The sequence below is a fragment of the Chrysoperla carnea genome, chromosome 1 (assembly GCF_905475395.1).
Source record: "Chrysoperla carnea chromosome 1, inChrCarn1.1, whole genome shotgun sequence".
Classification (NCBI taxonomy): domain Eukaryota; kingdom Metazoa; phylum Arthropoda; class Insecta; order Neuroptera; family Chrysopidae; genus Chrysoperla; species Chrysoperla carnea.
The window spans coordinates 130194332-130211875 of NC_058337.1; the positions used below are offsets into that span (position 1 = coordinate 130194332).

Here is a 17544-nt window from a genome sequence, read left to right on the forward strand (position 1 = left end):
ATTTCGTAATTTTCGGAGAATATACAAAAAAGTTAGAAAAAATCGTACATGTGAACTAGACTAAATAACACAAATTTCGATGTCGCAAAATTTATTTTTAAGCTGTCCATACACTTTGCTGTACGTAATAGCTACGATAGAAATTGAGGGATGGTTTATTTCACTATAACAGTTTAATAAGGACGTTCCCAAAAAAATGAGTGTATGAAAAAATTCTGTGGATACTGCTAGAATTTTGTCGATATATCCCATAGTTTTTGAAATATTGATGCCTAAAGGTTTAGCGAAAATTACCTATGGAAGAAATATTTATTTTCTTAACGCCATGCCATTTATTTAATCACTTGAAATGCATTTTATGGAAAAACGAGTGCCACTTGCATTAATTTTCTTTATGGGAAAATATTTGTCATTTAAACTAATTAGATAATATTAGTTTGCCAAATTAAAACAGGATTTTTACACTGCGCCAATTAATTAAGGGAACAAAATTTTATCTTAATTTCAAACAGCTGTATCTCCGCGAATCATCGAATTTCGAATCGCAATAGCTCTGGATGGAAATGATAAGAAATGTAAAAGCCTATACAAATTTTAAAAGGAGCCTTCTAGGTGGACGAGACAGCTTAGTCGACCTTAGCACTGTTAACTTATAAAAGATATAGACCTATATGTCAATGCACATAACTTTGAAAATTCACTACTGGAATTGTCAACAGAGTGAGAACCACGTCTCAAATTAGATTGACAAGGATAGTAAATGTCGAGGCCAGGTCATAATACGCATGTCTTAATATACAACATAATATCCTGGCGCGTATTTAAAATAAGATTATATCACTTTTAAATAAAGTTAAAACAGTATATTTTGCAAAAATTACCATTTTAAGATTTTTAAAAATTTTTTTTCATAGAATTAACACAAAATTATCTAACAATATTAATCGTTTGAACGTTAAAACAAAATAAAATTTTATTTATTTATTTTAAGCACATGTGAATTTGAATTATAAACACATCATTGAAGCAGCTGATTCCGGTTATACGATCATGCGTATTGAATACCAGGCCTCCAAAATGGTGTTTCTCCGTCAGCTGTTTGAATATTGTATTTTCATCTTTGTTAATCTACTCTGTGACGCCAAAATATATATACTTGGTATACACTGGGCTTATCTATTTAAAATATATGATCTAAGGCACATAATTATATTAATAAACTAGCTTGTCGTTACTATGGTAACTCCTAGACAGAAAAATCATGCCCGGAGCGATTATTTTTTATGAAAATTTGTTCATCTGTTTAATAATTTTCAGTTTTTCTTAATCATTAAAACGTCTCCAAACGATAAAGTTACAGTTTTACGTCGAGGATACTATAAATTTTGTTCATTGTATTTGTTAAGTACCAAAAACTTTTAACGTTTTCCCTTGAATTTCCCGCTTATCAAGATTCTACTGTATATTCTACACACTAGGTATATATATATATATATGTATTTTACAGGATGTATCAGTTGTGTGTATCTATTTATAATAGAACGTTAACTATATGTTTGTTTTCATAAATATAAAATATTTGTATTATATTATATTTAGTGTAAACATGTTATCTTCTCAAACATTTATAATGTTATCGTACTCTTGTGTGTGATATTTATAATATGAGAGAATATATGTGTATTAATATTAATAGAGCCTTTATTTAATTCTAGATAAAATTAGTTTGTTTGTTGTTACGTAAGTACAGGGAGTCTTAAAATATATATGCCTTCCTTTCAGAAAGTTTTACCTTCTTGCATAGCTAAGTTAGGTTAGGTTAGAGGAACTACTCCAATTTCTCTGAATCGTTGTCTGCCTTTTTACTACTAAACTACTTTTCTGAACATAATCTTCTACTTCGATCCAATGAAAACAGTCCGATCATTGCTTCTATGATAAAAATATTACAATTTGTAATATCCTTTATATTATATAAAACAAGTGAAAACAAACAATTGACTGAGTTACTTGTTGAAATACCATGCATAGTCAGTGTTGATTTCTTTATCACATTAAACATACAAACATGTGACACATACATAACTGATAATCAAGTATAGTACATATTATAAAATTTCCGCCTAATTGGCGCCCTCACGGGTAAACAGTGGTGTTTACGAAAAATTGTTTCAAACAAAAGTTGTTTAATTTTTGATAAGGAACATTTTTTACATTTAAACTTTTGTTCTATCTCCAACGGTTTACAAGATGGGTCCTACGGACCCAAGACCCAATTGACCTATGATGCACATTTACGAACTTGACCTCACTTTTTACGTCTTGAGTACGCTGTAAAAATATATGCAGCTATATCTTTTTTTCGTTTTTGAGTTATCGTGTCCACAGACGGACGGACGGACAACCGGAAATGGACTAATTAGGTGATTTGATAAACACCTATGATAAATTTTTTTTCCTAGCATCATTATTTTTAAGCGTTACAAACTTGGGACTAAACTTAATATACTATGTATATTTCATATATACATGGTATAAAAATGTAGTCAGTCATGAGGACTGTCGACTTAAAACTTTGAATTAACTAGCCTTTGGTCTGTCATACAGAATGGGTGGAGATTTCGGTAGTGGATCTCGCTGCGCTTGCATATAGCTTTAATAAATACCTATTCACAGTACCTGAATAATAATAAAGAATACTCCAATAGTACATCAAATAGCTGTTCTCAATTCTAGATAGATTCTCAATTCGAGTTGCATGATTTTTGTTCACCCAAAAAGTGCTACACGTACCAAAAAAAGTTTTCATTTCAAAAATTTCATTCCAGAAAGTGCGAAATTTTGATATATTTTGCATATATCTATGCAGTGACTGGAAAGATGTCAATCTAGAAAAGTTTCAAATTTTAACCATTTTCCGATAATTCTCTTAATCATTCTTAAATAAACGCGAAATATGAATACTTATTTCACAAAAAACGTTAACAACGGTTCTCGAATTCGGTTCAACTAGTGAAAGATAAACGTAAATTTTATACGTATACAGATATAAAGTAATTGCATAACTTTTAGAAAAGATAACCATGAAATATTTTGAAATATGTGCCGATGAGTGTTTTTTCAACACATGATTTCAAAAAGCTGGCCCTACTTTATTCTACATAACATTTATCATATTTTAGAATCTGAAGCAATCTGTATAAAGTTTAGAACAGTTTAATTTTCAATTTAGTTTTGTTTAGTCAAGAATATCCTGGTTAGTCAGCCGCTAAGGAGACTAAATTTTCATTACACCTTGGTATGTATTCTTGCTTACACATTGAGATAACATAAACTTGACTTGGAGGTTTCCTGAATATTAATAAAGTTGTTTACATATATATCCATTATATGTATACATTGTCAAGTGTTTACATGTTTACAATGTAAAATAGGCATTGTATGACGAAGCTTTTATGCGTTCAGCGTTTATACAACATGTTGTTCATACATATACAAAATATAATGATAGTATGTATACATGTTATAGGAAAAGTCGATTGCTATTACGAGTTGCCTCTTCCAAAGCAGAGTAAACTCTTACTAAAACATCAGTAACGGTGAATTCAAAATAAATAAACTCACTTTTCCTAGGAAGAGTTAACTATGCTTGCCTTGGTTTAGTAAAAGTTGATGAAAGTAATTTAGTTTAGTTTAAGGATGAAAGAGCGCCAGTGCAATTTTGAATAAAAAGCTTGATTTTTTTTTATATGAAGTTGGACTAAGTTTAAATTATTTAAATAAATAAATGGCTTCAAAAGTAGGCACATTTAACATTGGTCTTATGGAAAAACAGTAGATGGATGATTTGTTTTTATAGATTTCTCCAAAACTAGTCGTTGGTAATTTTAAAAAAAAATTAAATTTAAAACCATAATAAATTATTGAAAAAAAAATCCGTTGTGCTAGACTCATTAACAATGTATAAGCACGGCAGTAGGGACACAAATTTAAAAAAATAAATATTTTCAATTTTGATGGTGAATTATGTTAAAAAAAGACGAAAGTAAGGGTAAAATTTTCGATATCTGTAGTAATTTTCATAATATCGAAAATTGAAAATTTTGTAAAAGTATTTAGCTTTCAATATTTCGAAAACTAAGGCAGATATCGAAAAATTTTATTCTTATTTTTCGTCTACATTCATAAAGTTATAACAAAATTCATCATCAAAGTTGAAAATAAAGTACAAATTATTTCAACCACAAAAAAGTAAAGACAATCAATTATAAAAATTGGTTCAGAATAGTCAAATAGTGCAAAATCTTCAATTACATCTGCAAATTTCAATAATTTCTGAAAATCCAAGTGCAAGAATCTTCGATCGATGTTTATCCGAATGTGGAGATTGCTCTCCGTATTTTTTTGAGTATTCCGGCTACAAATTGTTCAGGAGAAAGATGTTTTTCTACTCTTAAAAGGGTAAAAACCTATTTACGCACAAGCATGGGCCAAGATAGACTTAATGCACTTGCATTACTGTCTATTGAAGCCCAACTAGGCCAAGAAATTAATTACAACATAATTGTTGTTTTTGCACGGACCAAAGCCAGGAAAAAGAAATTTTCAAATTGATTAATATTAAAAGAAATATGTATTATTTATCTGTCTAAAGTTTATATATATATATATAAATATATATATATATATATATATATATATATATATATATATATATATATATATATATATATATATATATATATATATATTATCTGTCTTGTTTATCAGTAATATTAAAAAAATTATATTTCAATAAATTAAGTTATTTTAAAATACTGAACATATATATATATATATATATATATATATATATATATATATATATATATATATATATATATATTCTTACTATTGTCTATTCGGTAGACGATTTTATGATTTTATGTGAAAAAGTATTTATGTTTACTTGGTATAAAGCCAAAAATGTTATTACAATTTTAAAATTATTTTCTGCTTGTTTAGACATCAGACGCAAATGCACTTCAAACAGACAAAAAAAATTCGGCATCATTATAGAAATCATCTAAATTTTATGGTGTATGAGAAAATTTGAAATAATGGTTTATTGCTTTATATTCTGTCATTTATTTTTTATTGAACTTTTCACAGCCAGTGTCATTTTATTTTGAATTGAAGTGATTCTATATGAAAAAGTGTACCATGAATGGGTAAAAAATATTACTGTTTTTGATGATAAAAAATGAAACTCGGTGAATGGGTTAATTTTGATCCAAAAAATATATAAATCAGGTTAATTTAATGATTGGATTCAGAGTTTCTGAGATATCGTAATATTTGTATCGATTTTAGCCCGTATCTAACCTATATCTTCCTCTTAGTGTAATTAGGAATTTTAAACGTTCATATTTTGGGTACTTCTATAGATTTTCAAAAACTAACTTTACTTTTCTGCCCGTGCATTGAAAATTCTTCACCTGAAGTGATAAACAAAAGTCAACAAGCGTATTGTTTTAGCAGGAAATCTAGAAGGATTTTTTACGACTCTTCCAACAATTTAGTGTATAAAAATAATGAATACTAAATGGTTGACTCGAAAAGTTGAATATAATTAAAACAAAACAAAAAAAATTAATAAATGGAATATTGAAATCAAATTAGTGTCAACTCAAAACCGTATTGTTTAATTGATGTTCATTATTATTTGGAAATCAATTAAATTTGCACAATTTTAATGGAGTACTTGGTTGTTATATCATATCAAAGAGAACAAGAGTACATATTACATCTGTTACCACAATCAAATATAAATTTTACCTTTACTCTAAAATAATATATTCATAATCAGCATATTCCTGCTTAAAACAAAATACTAACAGAGAGAGCATATTTGAACAAAATTTGTAGGATGTCATCATTAAATTTACAGGAAAAGTACACACTTCACTTTGGTTAATCAGTGGTCTTTCTGTACTATGTTGTTTTAGAAAGGTATATACTAAACTAAGGCCGCCCCGGTTTCGCAAGTTAGCAATGCTGATACTAAATATACAACAGAATGTCATTATATACAAAAATGTGTTTATTTACGACATCATTAGAAACCTCTCTCAAAAATGGGGAAAATCTTCTCAAAATAACGATTTTCTGTTCTATAGATGCTAGAAAGATGAGATTATCACCCATAGATTTGAAATAAAGTCAAATTAAGAGAAAAGTTCAAAAAAATTCAATATTTATTTAACAACATCCCAAAAATGGGAAAAATATCTCTAAAACTACCTCTTTTCTTCTTTAAAAGCTAGAAAGATGCGGCTTTTTGTTTTTTTTTTTTTCATTTATTTCCTAAAACGCGGAGCCAAGGATGCCCACTTCGGAGGGGAAGCTCAATTTTCCCTTGTGAAAGATAAATTGCTACTACACAGAATTTGGCCTTGCATTCTACATTAAATGTCGATCCATAGGCGTAGCTACCACCGTATCAGTCGTCTCAATGATACGGGGCCCCCTGGCTACAGAGGCCCCCGTGCTAATTTTACTGGAGAGATGTATTCCAACGTATAATAAATGTTATAATTATTTTAGCATCATGGATTCTAGATTCTGGAAATGTTATGTCACTTTTACGTTTACTATTGATCCTATTTCAAAAGAACTTTTTTTAAAAACGAAGAATCCCTAAACCTTCAGTTAGGTCCCCAACTAATTTTGATACCGGGTCCCTCCAAAGCGAGCTACTCCACTGTGTCGATCTGAAGACATAAACTATCATCCGTGCGAATACAGAGAAGAATTAATAAAGAAAACAAAATCTATTTTTCATGGCAGATGAACAGTATTGGATATCTGACCGAATTTTTGAATTAGATTCAACTTTTCTTAATAAAGATTGTCGATATTATAAAAATAAAACTTTATTTCTAAGCAAAATTTACATTCTTCGAAAAACCTCGAACACATGAACAAAAATTTGATATCTGATTATTAAGACCATGCAGAGCTTTTTGTCAAGAATAACTTTTTTTCATGAAATAAATAACTAAATATATTTTCCCATACGGAGCCAACGAATTGGCACGTTGTATTATGTATAATATACAGCTTATGCCAAAATAGACGAAATATTGTTTTCAAATATTGTACTCGTTCAAAAAACAAAAACTTGGTAGGTACATTCATCTCGGTAGGTAGAAATGAAATTCGAAACTAACTTATGTAAGCAAAATTTTCATGAAAAAAAAAATACAATGAAGCGTGTGCCTGTCATACAAGTTCTTTCACACATCAAAAACAGATTGTTTTATACATTAAAATACAGTATTATATAGTTAAATTGTGTATGGAAACCAATTTAAACTTACTCTGCACTATATTTTATAGTTTATAGGCGTAATAATAGGATTATATGAGCGTTTAAATAGGAAAACTTTTAATGCAAATTATGTAAACATTTATAAATTAGAAAATATATGTTTAATAATGCGTATTGTCCTTGGTAACCCATTGTCCTTCTTTAAATTGTCCTTCAAATATAATTTACGGGATAACAATATTTCATTTTTAGAAATTGTCGATAAACTTTGCTAGTATGATCCTGCATTAAAATTTTGTAATAGTTTCCAAAACTTATATCCAAACACAAGGATAATATTATTCTATTTTTACTTTTTTGCAAATCTTACAAATTAATTTGACCACTTTCACACATACATAACTATTTGTAAAACTTGACGCACCAGCCTTCTTAGCCTACCTTCTCAATACCAGCTTAACGTCCAGTCTTTGGGCAATAAAATGAGCTTCGGTCTGGCTGGACTTTCGACTCAAGTACTCACGCAGCTCAAAATATAGTGATATTTCTACCCTATAGTCTTAAAAAAACTACCTCAAGTTTAAAAATAAAAATTTTTTTTTTTAATTTTTGCACTTTTGTTTTGAATTTGTTTTACATTTATATGGATAATATAGCCAATTCAACATGAGGATTATCCCCTTTCCACTTATTGCGTTTCCTATGTCTATACAGCTCTATGGTATTATCTCTATGGTTAACATTTATAAATGAGATAAAAATAAATGATTTAATGATGCGTATTGTCCTTGGTAAACCATTGTCCTTCTTTAAATTGCCCTTCAAATATAATTTACTGGATAACAATATTTCATTTTTAGAAATTGTGGATAAACTTTGCTACTATGATTCTGCATTCAAATTTCGTAATAATTTCCAAAACTTATAATAATACTAATAATGGGGTTTAACCTCCGTTTCTCTGACATATACGCCTATAATAGAGGCCATCCACATCATTATTTGTTAATTTTTATTTATTTAACTACATTCATATTTACAATTATATTAGTGATGTGTGTGGATTCGGTTACTTCGTTCTTATCCAAGCGACGATAATGTGATCAAATCTACCGCCCCCATTAATTATAATTGTTCACACTGCCGCTGCGTGGATTCGAACCCGCAACCTTTGTCTAAGTAAACAAACGGTCAAAGACTAGCGCCTTAGACCGCTGGGTTTCTTAACTCAAACACAAAACTTATATCCAAACACAAGGACAATATTATTATTCTATTTTTACTTTTTTGGAAATCTTGCAAATTAATTTGACCCCTTTCTTGGTTTCCGATTGATCTGAAATTTTTCATGCATGCGTAAATTGAATAGCATTATTTTTATATAGTTAATTATGACCAGAATTTCTCATCGCTTACACCATATTTTTTATGACCAGGTTTTTTAGTTTTAAATAGAAAATTAAAATAAAAAAAAACTTTATAGGGACTTTTATTGTGCTAAAATGTAGAAAGTTAGTTTTCTTATGGGTTACACATACATAACTATTTGTAAAAGCTTGACGCACCAGCCTTCTTAGCCTACCTTCTCAATACCAGCTTTACGTCCAGTCTTTTGGCAATAAAATGAGCTTCGGTCTGGCTGGACTTTCGACTCAAGTACTCGCGGAGATCAAAATGTAGAATACATGTGTCTACACAGTAGGCTAAAAAAGTCTACCTTCAGTTTTTAAATACAAAAATTAATTTTTTGATAGGAAATTTTAAATTTTTTACAGTCCTGAAGATTGAACATAAATATTCAACTGAAAGAAACTGCTTTACTTGTTTCAATTTGACTAATACCTACTTAATTTAGTACTATCGATAATAGACTTTGCATTCAGAATTTAATGAAACTTGTCTTACTTGTCCATTATTATATCATAATTAACCAGTTAAATTTTTAGAGCCCTTCAGAGAACTGAAAATCTGAACGTCCAGTTTTGTGAAATAAAATAAAATCTGTGATTTCCCATAAGGATCAATGTTAAAATATCTTTAAAATATATTTTTTTCAGTTCTCTGAAGACTCCTAAAAATTTAAGTGGAAAATTATGATATAATAATGGACAACTATGCCAAGTTTCAATAAATTCTGAATGCAAAGTCTATTACCGATAGTACTACCTTAAGACAATTGCAAAGAAATTTTCTTCTTCTGCTTTAAGCCTCTATATCATTCTTTTCTAACGCAATAATTTCCGTCACCTAGCTGGCTAGAAATCATAGAGATAATACCATAAAACTGCAAAGTCACCAGCCAAACGGTTAATCTCAGTAGAGAGAGAGAGAGACAGATAAAGTAGACGCATATAGTTGTAGAGAGACAGATATAGTAGGAACTATATTCGCCTCTTGTACGCGTACAATTTATGTTTCTTTCTGCCTCTTTACTCCAGTCACTAATTCACTTATTGCATTTCCTATGTTTATACAGCTCTATGGTATTATCTCTATGGTAGAAATTGATATTTTCTGAAATTATAATTTACAATGATTTAAAGTTTTAAATTTCTTAACGATACAAGATAAAAGATATAATCTTATCTAAATATAAATATATAAATATCAAAACTTATATGAGAGTTTAAAAAGTATTTTTATACACATTTTTTACTTGAATTTCTTCTTGTTGTTAGTTCATATTCTACAGACCTTTTTATGTTGGTGATGAAAACCTAAACTTTATAAAGTAAAGTGTTGACATTGTTTTTTGTTTGAAATATTGATACCTTTATAATATACGTTCCTACCGATAGATAATAGACCATATTATATGGAATGAGGAAATAATATGGTCTTCTTTACTATACATCTTATTTTACCCTTTCAACAAATTACCTATGAAGGTAGGTAGTTTTATTTAAGTATGTACTCTGTTTACTTATATACATACGGAAAATGGAGAGAGAAAACCTGTTGATACGCGGCTGTCCCTTATTTAGTTTTTTTCTTTTTATTGTCCAGAACACGGTACTTCTGTACCCACTTAAGTAATTTGGGTTAAATATCTCTGGTTTGTTGACGTCTGTAATTGGGCTCACCCAAAAATTACCAAATCTCGTTCATTTGGACGAATGACTTACATTTTGAAATGTAGTTACTTATAGCACTCGAGATTTTGATGAGCCCTTTAACGGCATTGACTTTGATAAGATAGAATAGATTCTATTGGTAGGGAGATTTGTAAATGAAGGGGACAGCGAAATCGACCGTAACGCTGTTACCTTATAAAATTTGCAATAAATCATGTGTTTTTATTTAAATAAGATTAGTTTGTCAATTGTTTACACGTTAGTGGAATAGAAAATGGCACATTAATTGGAATAGTAAATGGCCCGCTTCACTGGGCTTAAAAGTAAAAACCTTGATCTCACTTATCTCCCTTCCATAACACTTGAAGGGATTGTTTTACGCAGCTAAAAGATATGCACAGTTTTCAATTTTTTAAATTGTAAAATAGTCATCGTGTTATTCTGATGTAAAAGCTATATTGCTGTACAGTTTCAGTAAAAACCGTTCGCTAGTTTTGGCGTGAAAGCGTAACATACAACCAAAAAAACAAGCGAAAATCCTTACTTTCACATTTATAATATATTGGGATAGGGATTTATTGACATCTAAGAATTGAATTTCTCTGAAATATCGGCTAAATTCGGTAGTAATTAAAAATAAAACTTGCTAGATTTTTTTGGTGTATAAAAAGTCCTTGATAATAGGGTATTATCGTTAGTCAAAAATAAATCATGAAATTTGAAAAAAGTTTATGTAAAAATATACTTAAATATTCTGATTTCGAGTCATAAAATCACATTTTTCTTTTAAAAAATTAAAATTAAAAATCGTAATTTTTAAACTGCATATCACGTGGCCTAAAACTCTGCCGTGATGTCATAGCGGTATGAGACATAGACCATCAATTAGTTCAGTGTAGACAGCTGGGTATAATGTATACATAGATAATAAGTATTTATATTTATTATAATCAGATGTCTATGAATATATCTGTCAAACTTATTTGTGTTATTTTATATAGTGAAACCCATATTACGTCATCAAATTGGATGCCCGCGTTTTTCACAGTTTAAAAATGTTTAAAATTTAATTTAAGTTTTTGGCAAGAAAGCATGTGTATTTTTCCGAAATAAATTTTTGGTGGCTATTTATTAGCAAAATCAACATTTTGAAGTACTTTTTCAAAAATAGTAGAATACCCTATTGCACATTTGACATTCAACCAAAAAAAAATAATATTATGATAACTATTCTACATACTTTTTCCGTATTATTCTCATAAATCACACTTATACAAACACATGCATACACTCCTACCCCAACATTTCCACACACATATACAAAGCTCTGTTATCTATTGAAAACATTTTATAAAGTTGATCGCTTTTTCAACAATGTTGTTATTGGTGGAGTATCATTTTTTTTTTCTTTTTTATATCTCAAGTGACTTGAATTTTTTTTTTCATAGAAAAAAATTGCACGATTATATAAGGTAAATTTTGTCAATATTTTATCATTTATTTTTTAACCTTTTGTATGAGGAAATATTTGCAGATAGATTGAGCTAACATGGATAAAATTGAGCTTTGCAACAGTGTAAAATTTATTGAAGAAATATATTAGAGAAATTGATGTTAATTTTTTTTTCTTAAGTAAGACAAAATTAAATAGACTTGAAACCCAGAATAAAATTTGTTGCGTACTCAGATAATAATTTTCCTTCATTCGTAAACTACATACTTTTATCACACTTATAAATTTCTATCAATAAGAAAATTAAAAAAATATACAGTCAAACCTGGGTAAGTGAGAAAACTCTATAAGTGAGAGTAATAGCCAGGACCCACCATTTTAAGCTCCCAAAACCTCTATTAAGGATTTTTAAGGATTTTTATAGTACAGAAGAGAGCAATACGTATCATTTTTAATTTAAAAAGTAGAGAAACTTGTAAGAATGCATTTGTTAAACATAAAATATTAACTTTTCCCTGTTTGTATGTGCTTGAAAGTATTAAATTTTTACTGCGTAATCCCGAATATTTTGAACAAAATAAATATAAGAGTACTGGCTATATGATAAGGTATAGAAATGCCTACACTTTGCCCAAAATCAAACTGAATAATTTTAAAAATGGAAGTAGATACAAAACAATTCAATTATATAATAAATTTTCAAATAATGAACATATAAAAAATGACATACAAAAATATGGTAAAAAATTTTCTACAGCACTCAAACACTATTTAATTCAGAATGCATTCTATTCGATAGATGAAATGATTTAAATTTTCTATATGCGGATGTTTTATTTATTTTCTTATTTTTATTTTTTTTTTTTAACTCTGCTTTTTTTTTATTGAATCGATCGTACCTAACTCTCACTAAATCTGTACGTAATTTTAATGACTATTTTCCTAATTGTTTTTGGAACTTGACCAATGGTTTTTTTTTTTTTTTAATTTTTATTTTAACACATCTTGAACAGGCATTTTGTTGTGTTCAAGACACGAATTTTAACATTTTAACAATTGACGCATCTTTGACAGGCCTTTTACACCTGTTAGAGATAAGTATTTTAACTTTTTAATTCTTGACACGTCTTTGACAGACCTTTTACATCTGTTAGAGATAAGTATTTTAATATTTTAATATTTTACACGTCTTTGACAGACCTTTTACATCTGTTGGAGATAAGTATTTTAAAACTTTTTAATATTTGACACGTCTTTAACAGGCCTTTTACACCTGTTAGAGATAAGAATTTATTTATTTATTTACCTATTTTATTTTTTATTGTTTTTAACGTTTAACTTAATAAAATTTTACTATTTGACTATCGTTATGATTTTATCTATTTTATTTATATTTATTTATTTTTATTATTTATTTATTTATATATTTATTAAATTTTTGAATATAAACAGGTGCCACTTGTGTCAATGCTCCAGGGAGTTTTATTGTACCATATTCACAGACAGTCGTTTTTTTTTTTTTTTCTTTCGTCCTTATGTTGAGGTTAAAGATTGCGACATATTAAATTGTTTTATTTTACTATTTTTGAAAATCTTAAAATCTACTTTTTCTGTTTTATAATTATATTTTATTTTATTTTATTTTTGTAACTGAAATATGTATACTTTTAATTGACATGTTCTAAACAAATGTATCGATTTGTAAAAAAAAGAATCAATAAATATTATTATTATTATTATTATTATTAGCGAGAAACATAAACCTCTGTAAGAGAGAGTCGTTTTTCCCTCATGGACTTCCGTAAGTGAGACTACTATACCTCTATAAGCGACAGTCGAGCTTTATTTATTTATATTATTTAGGAGGAATATTTACTGCTCGTACTTGCTGTGACTTGTTATTGCTGCGTACCTCTATAAGACAGGAACGCCACCTGCATTAGCGAGAAACATGTACCTGCATTAGCGAGAAACTCGGGTTAGTGAGATACCTCTCTAAGCGAGAATGACATTGTGCTCCCTTAAACTCTCGCTTATCCAGGTTTGACTGTATATTCAAGAATTATTGATGGTAATAAATCCATTGAAGTTACAATTCTCTTTCAACGAAAGCCAACTTTCCAATATTAAATGAAATAAAAAAACAAAATTGAAGATAAGTAAAATTCATGGTAAAAATATCCGAAAATTTTTGTTTAGCTTTTTCGGGGAAAAATCCCTTTGCTTTATTTCAAAAACGGTTCAACGTATAAAAAAGGTTTCGGACGAAATTTGTAGTGAAATTTAGTCTCTACAGCTTTTAATTTTATAATAAATGTAAATACAACTGATGCCAAAGGAAACGAGATATTCTCAAAAAACTGATTTTTACTACTTATAATAAATGTAAATACAACTGATGCCAAAGGAAACGAGATATTCTCAAAAAACTGATTTTTACTACCTTTGACCTTGAATATCTAAGGATGCGTCACCATCTGTGTCTATTGTCTATTGAGACAACCCTAAGATAATTGGGCTTTTAAAAAAAATAATTGCACGATTGAAATTGCATAATTTCAATCGTAATTCAGCCTCCCAATATCAGTTCATTAACATATTTTTTTGAGGAAAATTTGTAAATCTTGATCGCTCGTGTTAAATTAAACTAAAATAAAATAATAGGTATATTTTAAATTTCATATTTGTTTAAATTCAAATTTCCACACCATATCCCAACAAATACAAATGCGAATGACATGTATTCATCCCTATTTATTTTATCCTGACTTTTACATCTAAATTATGTCCCTTTTCCAGCTAAATAATTATCCTGTATCCCTCTCATAATATAATATGTGTGTATTATTGTGGTATATTTGTGGAAAGAAATAAGGTTACACATATAATAACACAAACACACAGACTTTGAACAATATACCTTTATAAATTATTATAAAATAAACACATTATATAACAAATTATAACCATATTTATTATAGATTTTCAAGACATCTTGTTGAAATATCAATGGTAGGACAAAACACATCTTTTGGCAAACGATGGGGCAGATAGACAAATCTCTGATGAAAAAAAAATGGGTTCGGCCCCTGATCTGGACGCCACTTGCATCAATTATTAGAATCCCTCCAAAATTTATTGCAAACTCCGATAATTCTCTTTAAATTATACTTGGAAAAATAAAGACTTGCGTTTCAAATTTTTAGGACGAATTCTGTTTGAACTTAGAAAAATAAGACGAAAATTAAGATTAAAATTTTTCGATATATACGATAGTTTTTGAAATATTGATGCCTAAAGATTTAGAGAAAATCACTTATAGAAGAAATAATACACAAATGCCATTCATTTTATCACTTGAAATGTATTTTATGGAAAAACGAGTACCGCTTGATATAATTTTCTTTATAGGAATATATTAGTCATGTTTTTAACAAATTACTTTTAGTTTTCCAAATTAATCTTACGAAAGTTTGACTTGTTACATAATAAACTATACCTTTGAAAACACTTCAATATAGAATTTATATGTTAAAAACGCAAACTTTAACAGCTTAAATCTATAAAATTAACACCGTAAGAGGTATTAAAAAATTTATCGGCTTATAGCGGGCATTAATGAGAATGCATATACACGATTTATAGATGATCCTAGGAAAACGTGATTTTTTGGGAACTTCCTTAACCAAATTTTGGTATGAGGAACTTACAAAACTATGAGGGACTTATAACGTGTTAAATAATTACGACTATACATCGTATATTTGTGGTATTTCTAACTAATTTTTGTCCATGTGATATTTCTTATATTTTTTAAACTACTAAAAAAAGGTTACCGGACATCGGACATCTAATAAACTACAGTAGTATATGTGTATTCGCACCGCGTGTGAGTTTTATTGGAGTCGTTTTAATGGTAACGATACACTACTTTAATTATAGAATTGTATGGATTGCATTTATGACTTACATTGAAAATTTAATATTATTGTCTCACAAATTTAAATAAATAATTATGATAATTAACATTTAAAAAATAATATTTATGCAATTTGATATCTTATTTTCATAATTTTTAATGCATTAAATTTAATAAATTAATGTTTCTCAATAATTTTAATTTGACATTTACTATAACATTAACATGTAAAGAATTGCAAATTAGTCATAACAGCGTCCTTTATCGCCAAAATTTTCACTGGAAGCGCTAGCATCGTTTTTTTTTTTGCCCCTACCATGACTACGCACACAACGAATATGATAATAATTATTATATATTTATAAATATAAATATAAAATATTAATAGGGGATATTGTTTAACCCTAAACAAAAACCTACATAAATTAAGTCTATTATATTAACTTTTTCATAAATTTATTAATATTACTAACTTATTATTATATAAAAGAGTTCAAGCAAGCAAAATAGTAATTATAACAATAATTTTATTATATTCAAGCTTACAAGCTTAGATGATGAGGTTAGAGTGGCTCTCCTGGGATGGGACACAATTAGACCATAGAACCATAGTGTTCGTTATGATACCGAGAAGAAGGTTGGCTTAACCCGACGCCACTACTATATGATCTATCTGGAGCTGTTTAAGAACAGCAAGGGGGCTTTAACGTCCACAGTCTTCAGATCGGAGCGGTCGACAAAAAAAGGCTGACTCAAATGATAGCTACTCATGTCAAGTGACAAAGAAGATGAGGCATGGTTTCCCTCACCTGCACCCATTTCCCCTACTGTAAAAGTTCCTGCAATAATCGAAATGTTCTGGTAGGCCTAGTCGTTCATCGTGTTCGTTCGCCTAGCCGTTCATCTTAGGTCGTGTCGTTCATTATATGCCAAATACTTATAAGAAATAATTTAGAAGGAATTTTTGTTTACTTCGAGTTGAGGCATGGTTTTTGAAATAATTAACAAGTAACTCGAAAAAAAAATTTATCCCGAGTATCGTGGTATTTATTTCAACAACTATAATTATAAAATATATTTTCCTCAGAAAATCAATTACATATTCGAAATTATTTTTATATAATGATGATAATTGAGGAAAAAAAAACTAATCATTTTTATAAACAATGAAAAAACATTTTACCTTTGCCACATTTGTCAATATGATTTGTTACAGGATACTCCGAATAACATTGGCATGAATGTATTCCTGGATCACATACGCCCCACATAAATCCACATTCTTTTGTATGTTCACATTTATCGCCAAACTTCTTATCACCACGGTCTTCCAAATCTGTAAATAAAAAGAACAAAAAGTTACTGTCGGCTGTTTTTTTTTTTTGACATCTTTGTAGACATTTTTATGTTAACTAAGTGACGTCATTAAAATCCTAAAATTATAATTTTGCTCTATCTCATCCAAATTATATCCGATTTTGATACACAAAGTATGTAATCCTACTAAATTTGGGCCGTACTTTTCAAATTTGTGGTCAAATTTAACCTGGCTGTAATAGTTTTTGAGATTCTGTTATATTGGTACCGATATTTAGCACTAAAATGAGTGGTAGCGAAAAACTAGCATCTTTGATGAAAAGCATGAGCCAAAATTAGTGGGTATCAAAAAAAATTCCATTAGGATCGGATAAAATTTACCTGTGTTATCAAAAAAATCGAACTTTGAACCTAGTGACGTCATTAAAATCTAAAAATTTTAATACTATACGTGTAAGAGCGTTGTAAC

The 17544-nt window shown here is 28.7% G+C and overlaps 1 protein-coding gene across 2 annotated transcripts in view; it reads right to left on the minus strand.

Moving 5' to 3' along the window:
- LOC123297389 overlaps positions 1-17544 on the minus strand; it is a 140984-nt gene that overhangs the window by 98298 nt on the left and 25142 nt on the right. For both annotated transcript variants that reach the window (XM_044879034.1, XM_044879043.1), the window contains exon 2: positions 16942-17094. In XM_044879034.1, coding sequence (XP_044734969.1) covers positions 16942-17094 — 153 coding nt within the window. The remainder of the gene's footprint in view (positions 1-16941; positions 17095-17544) is intronic.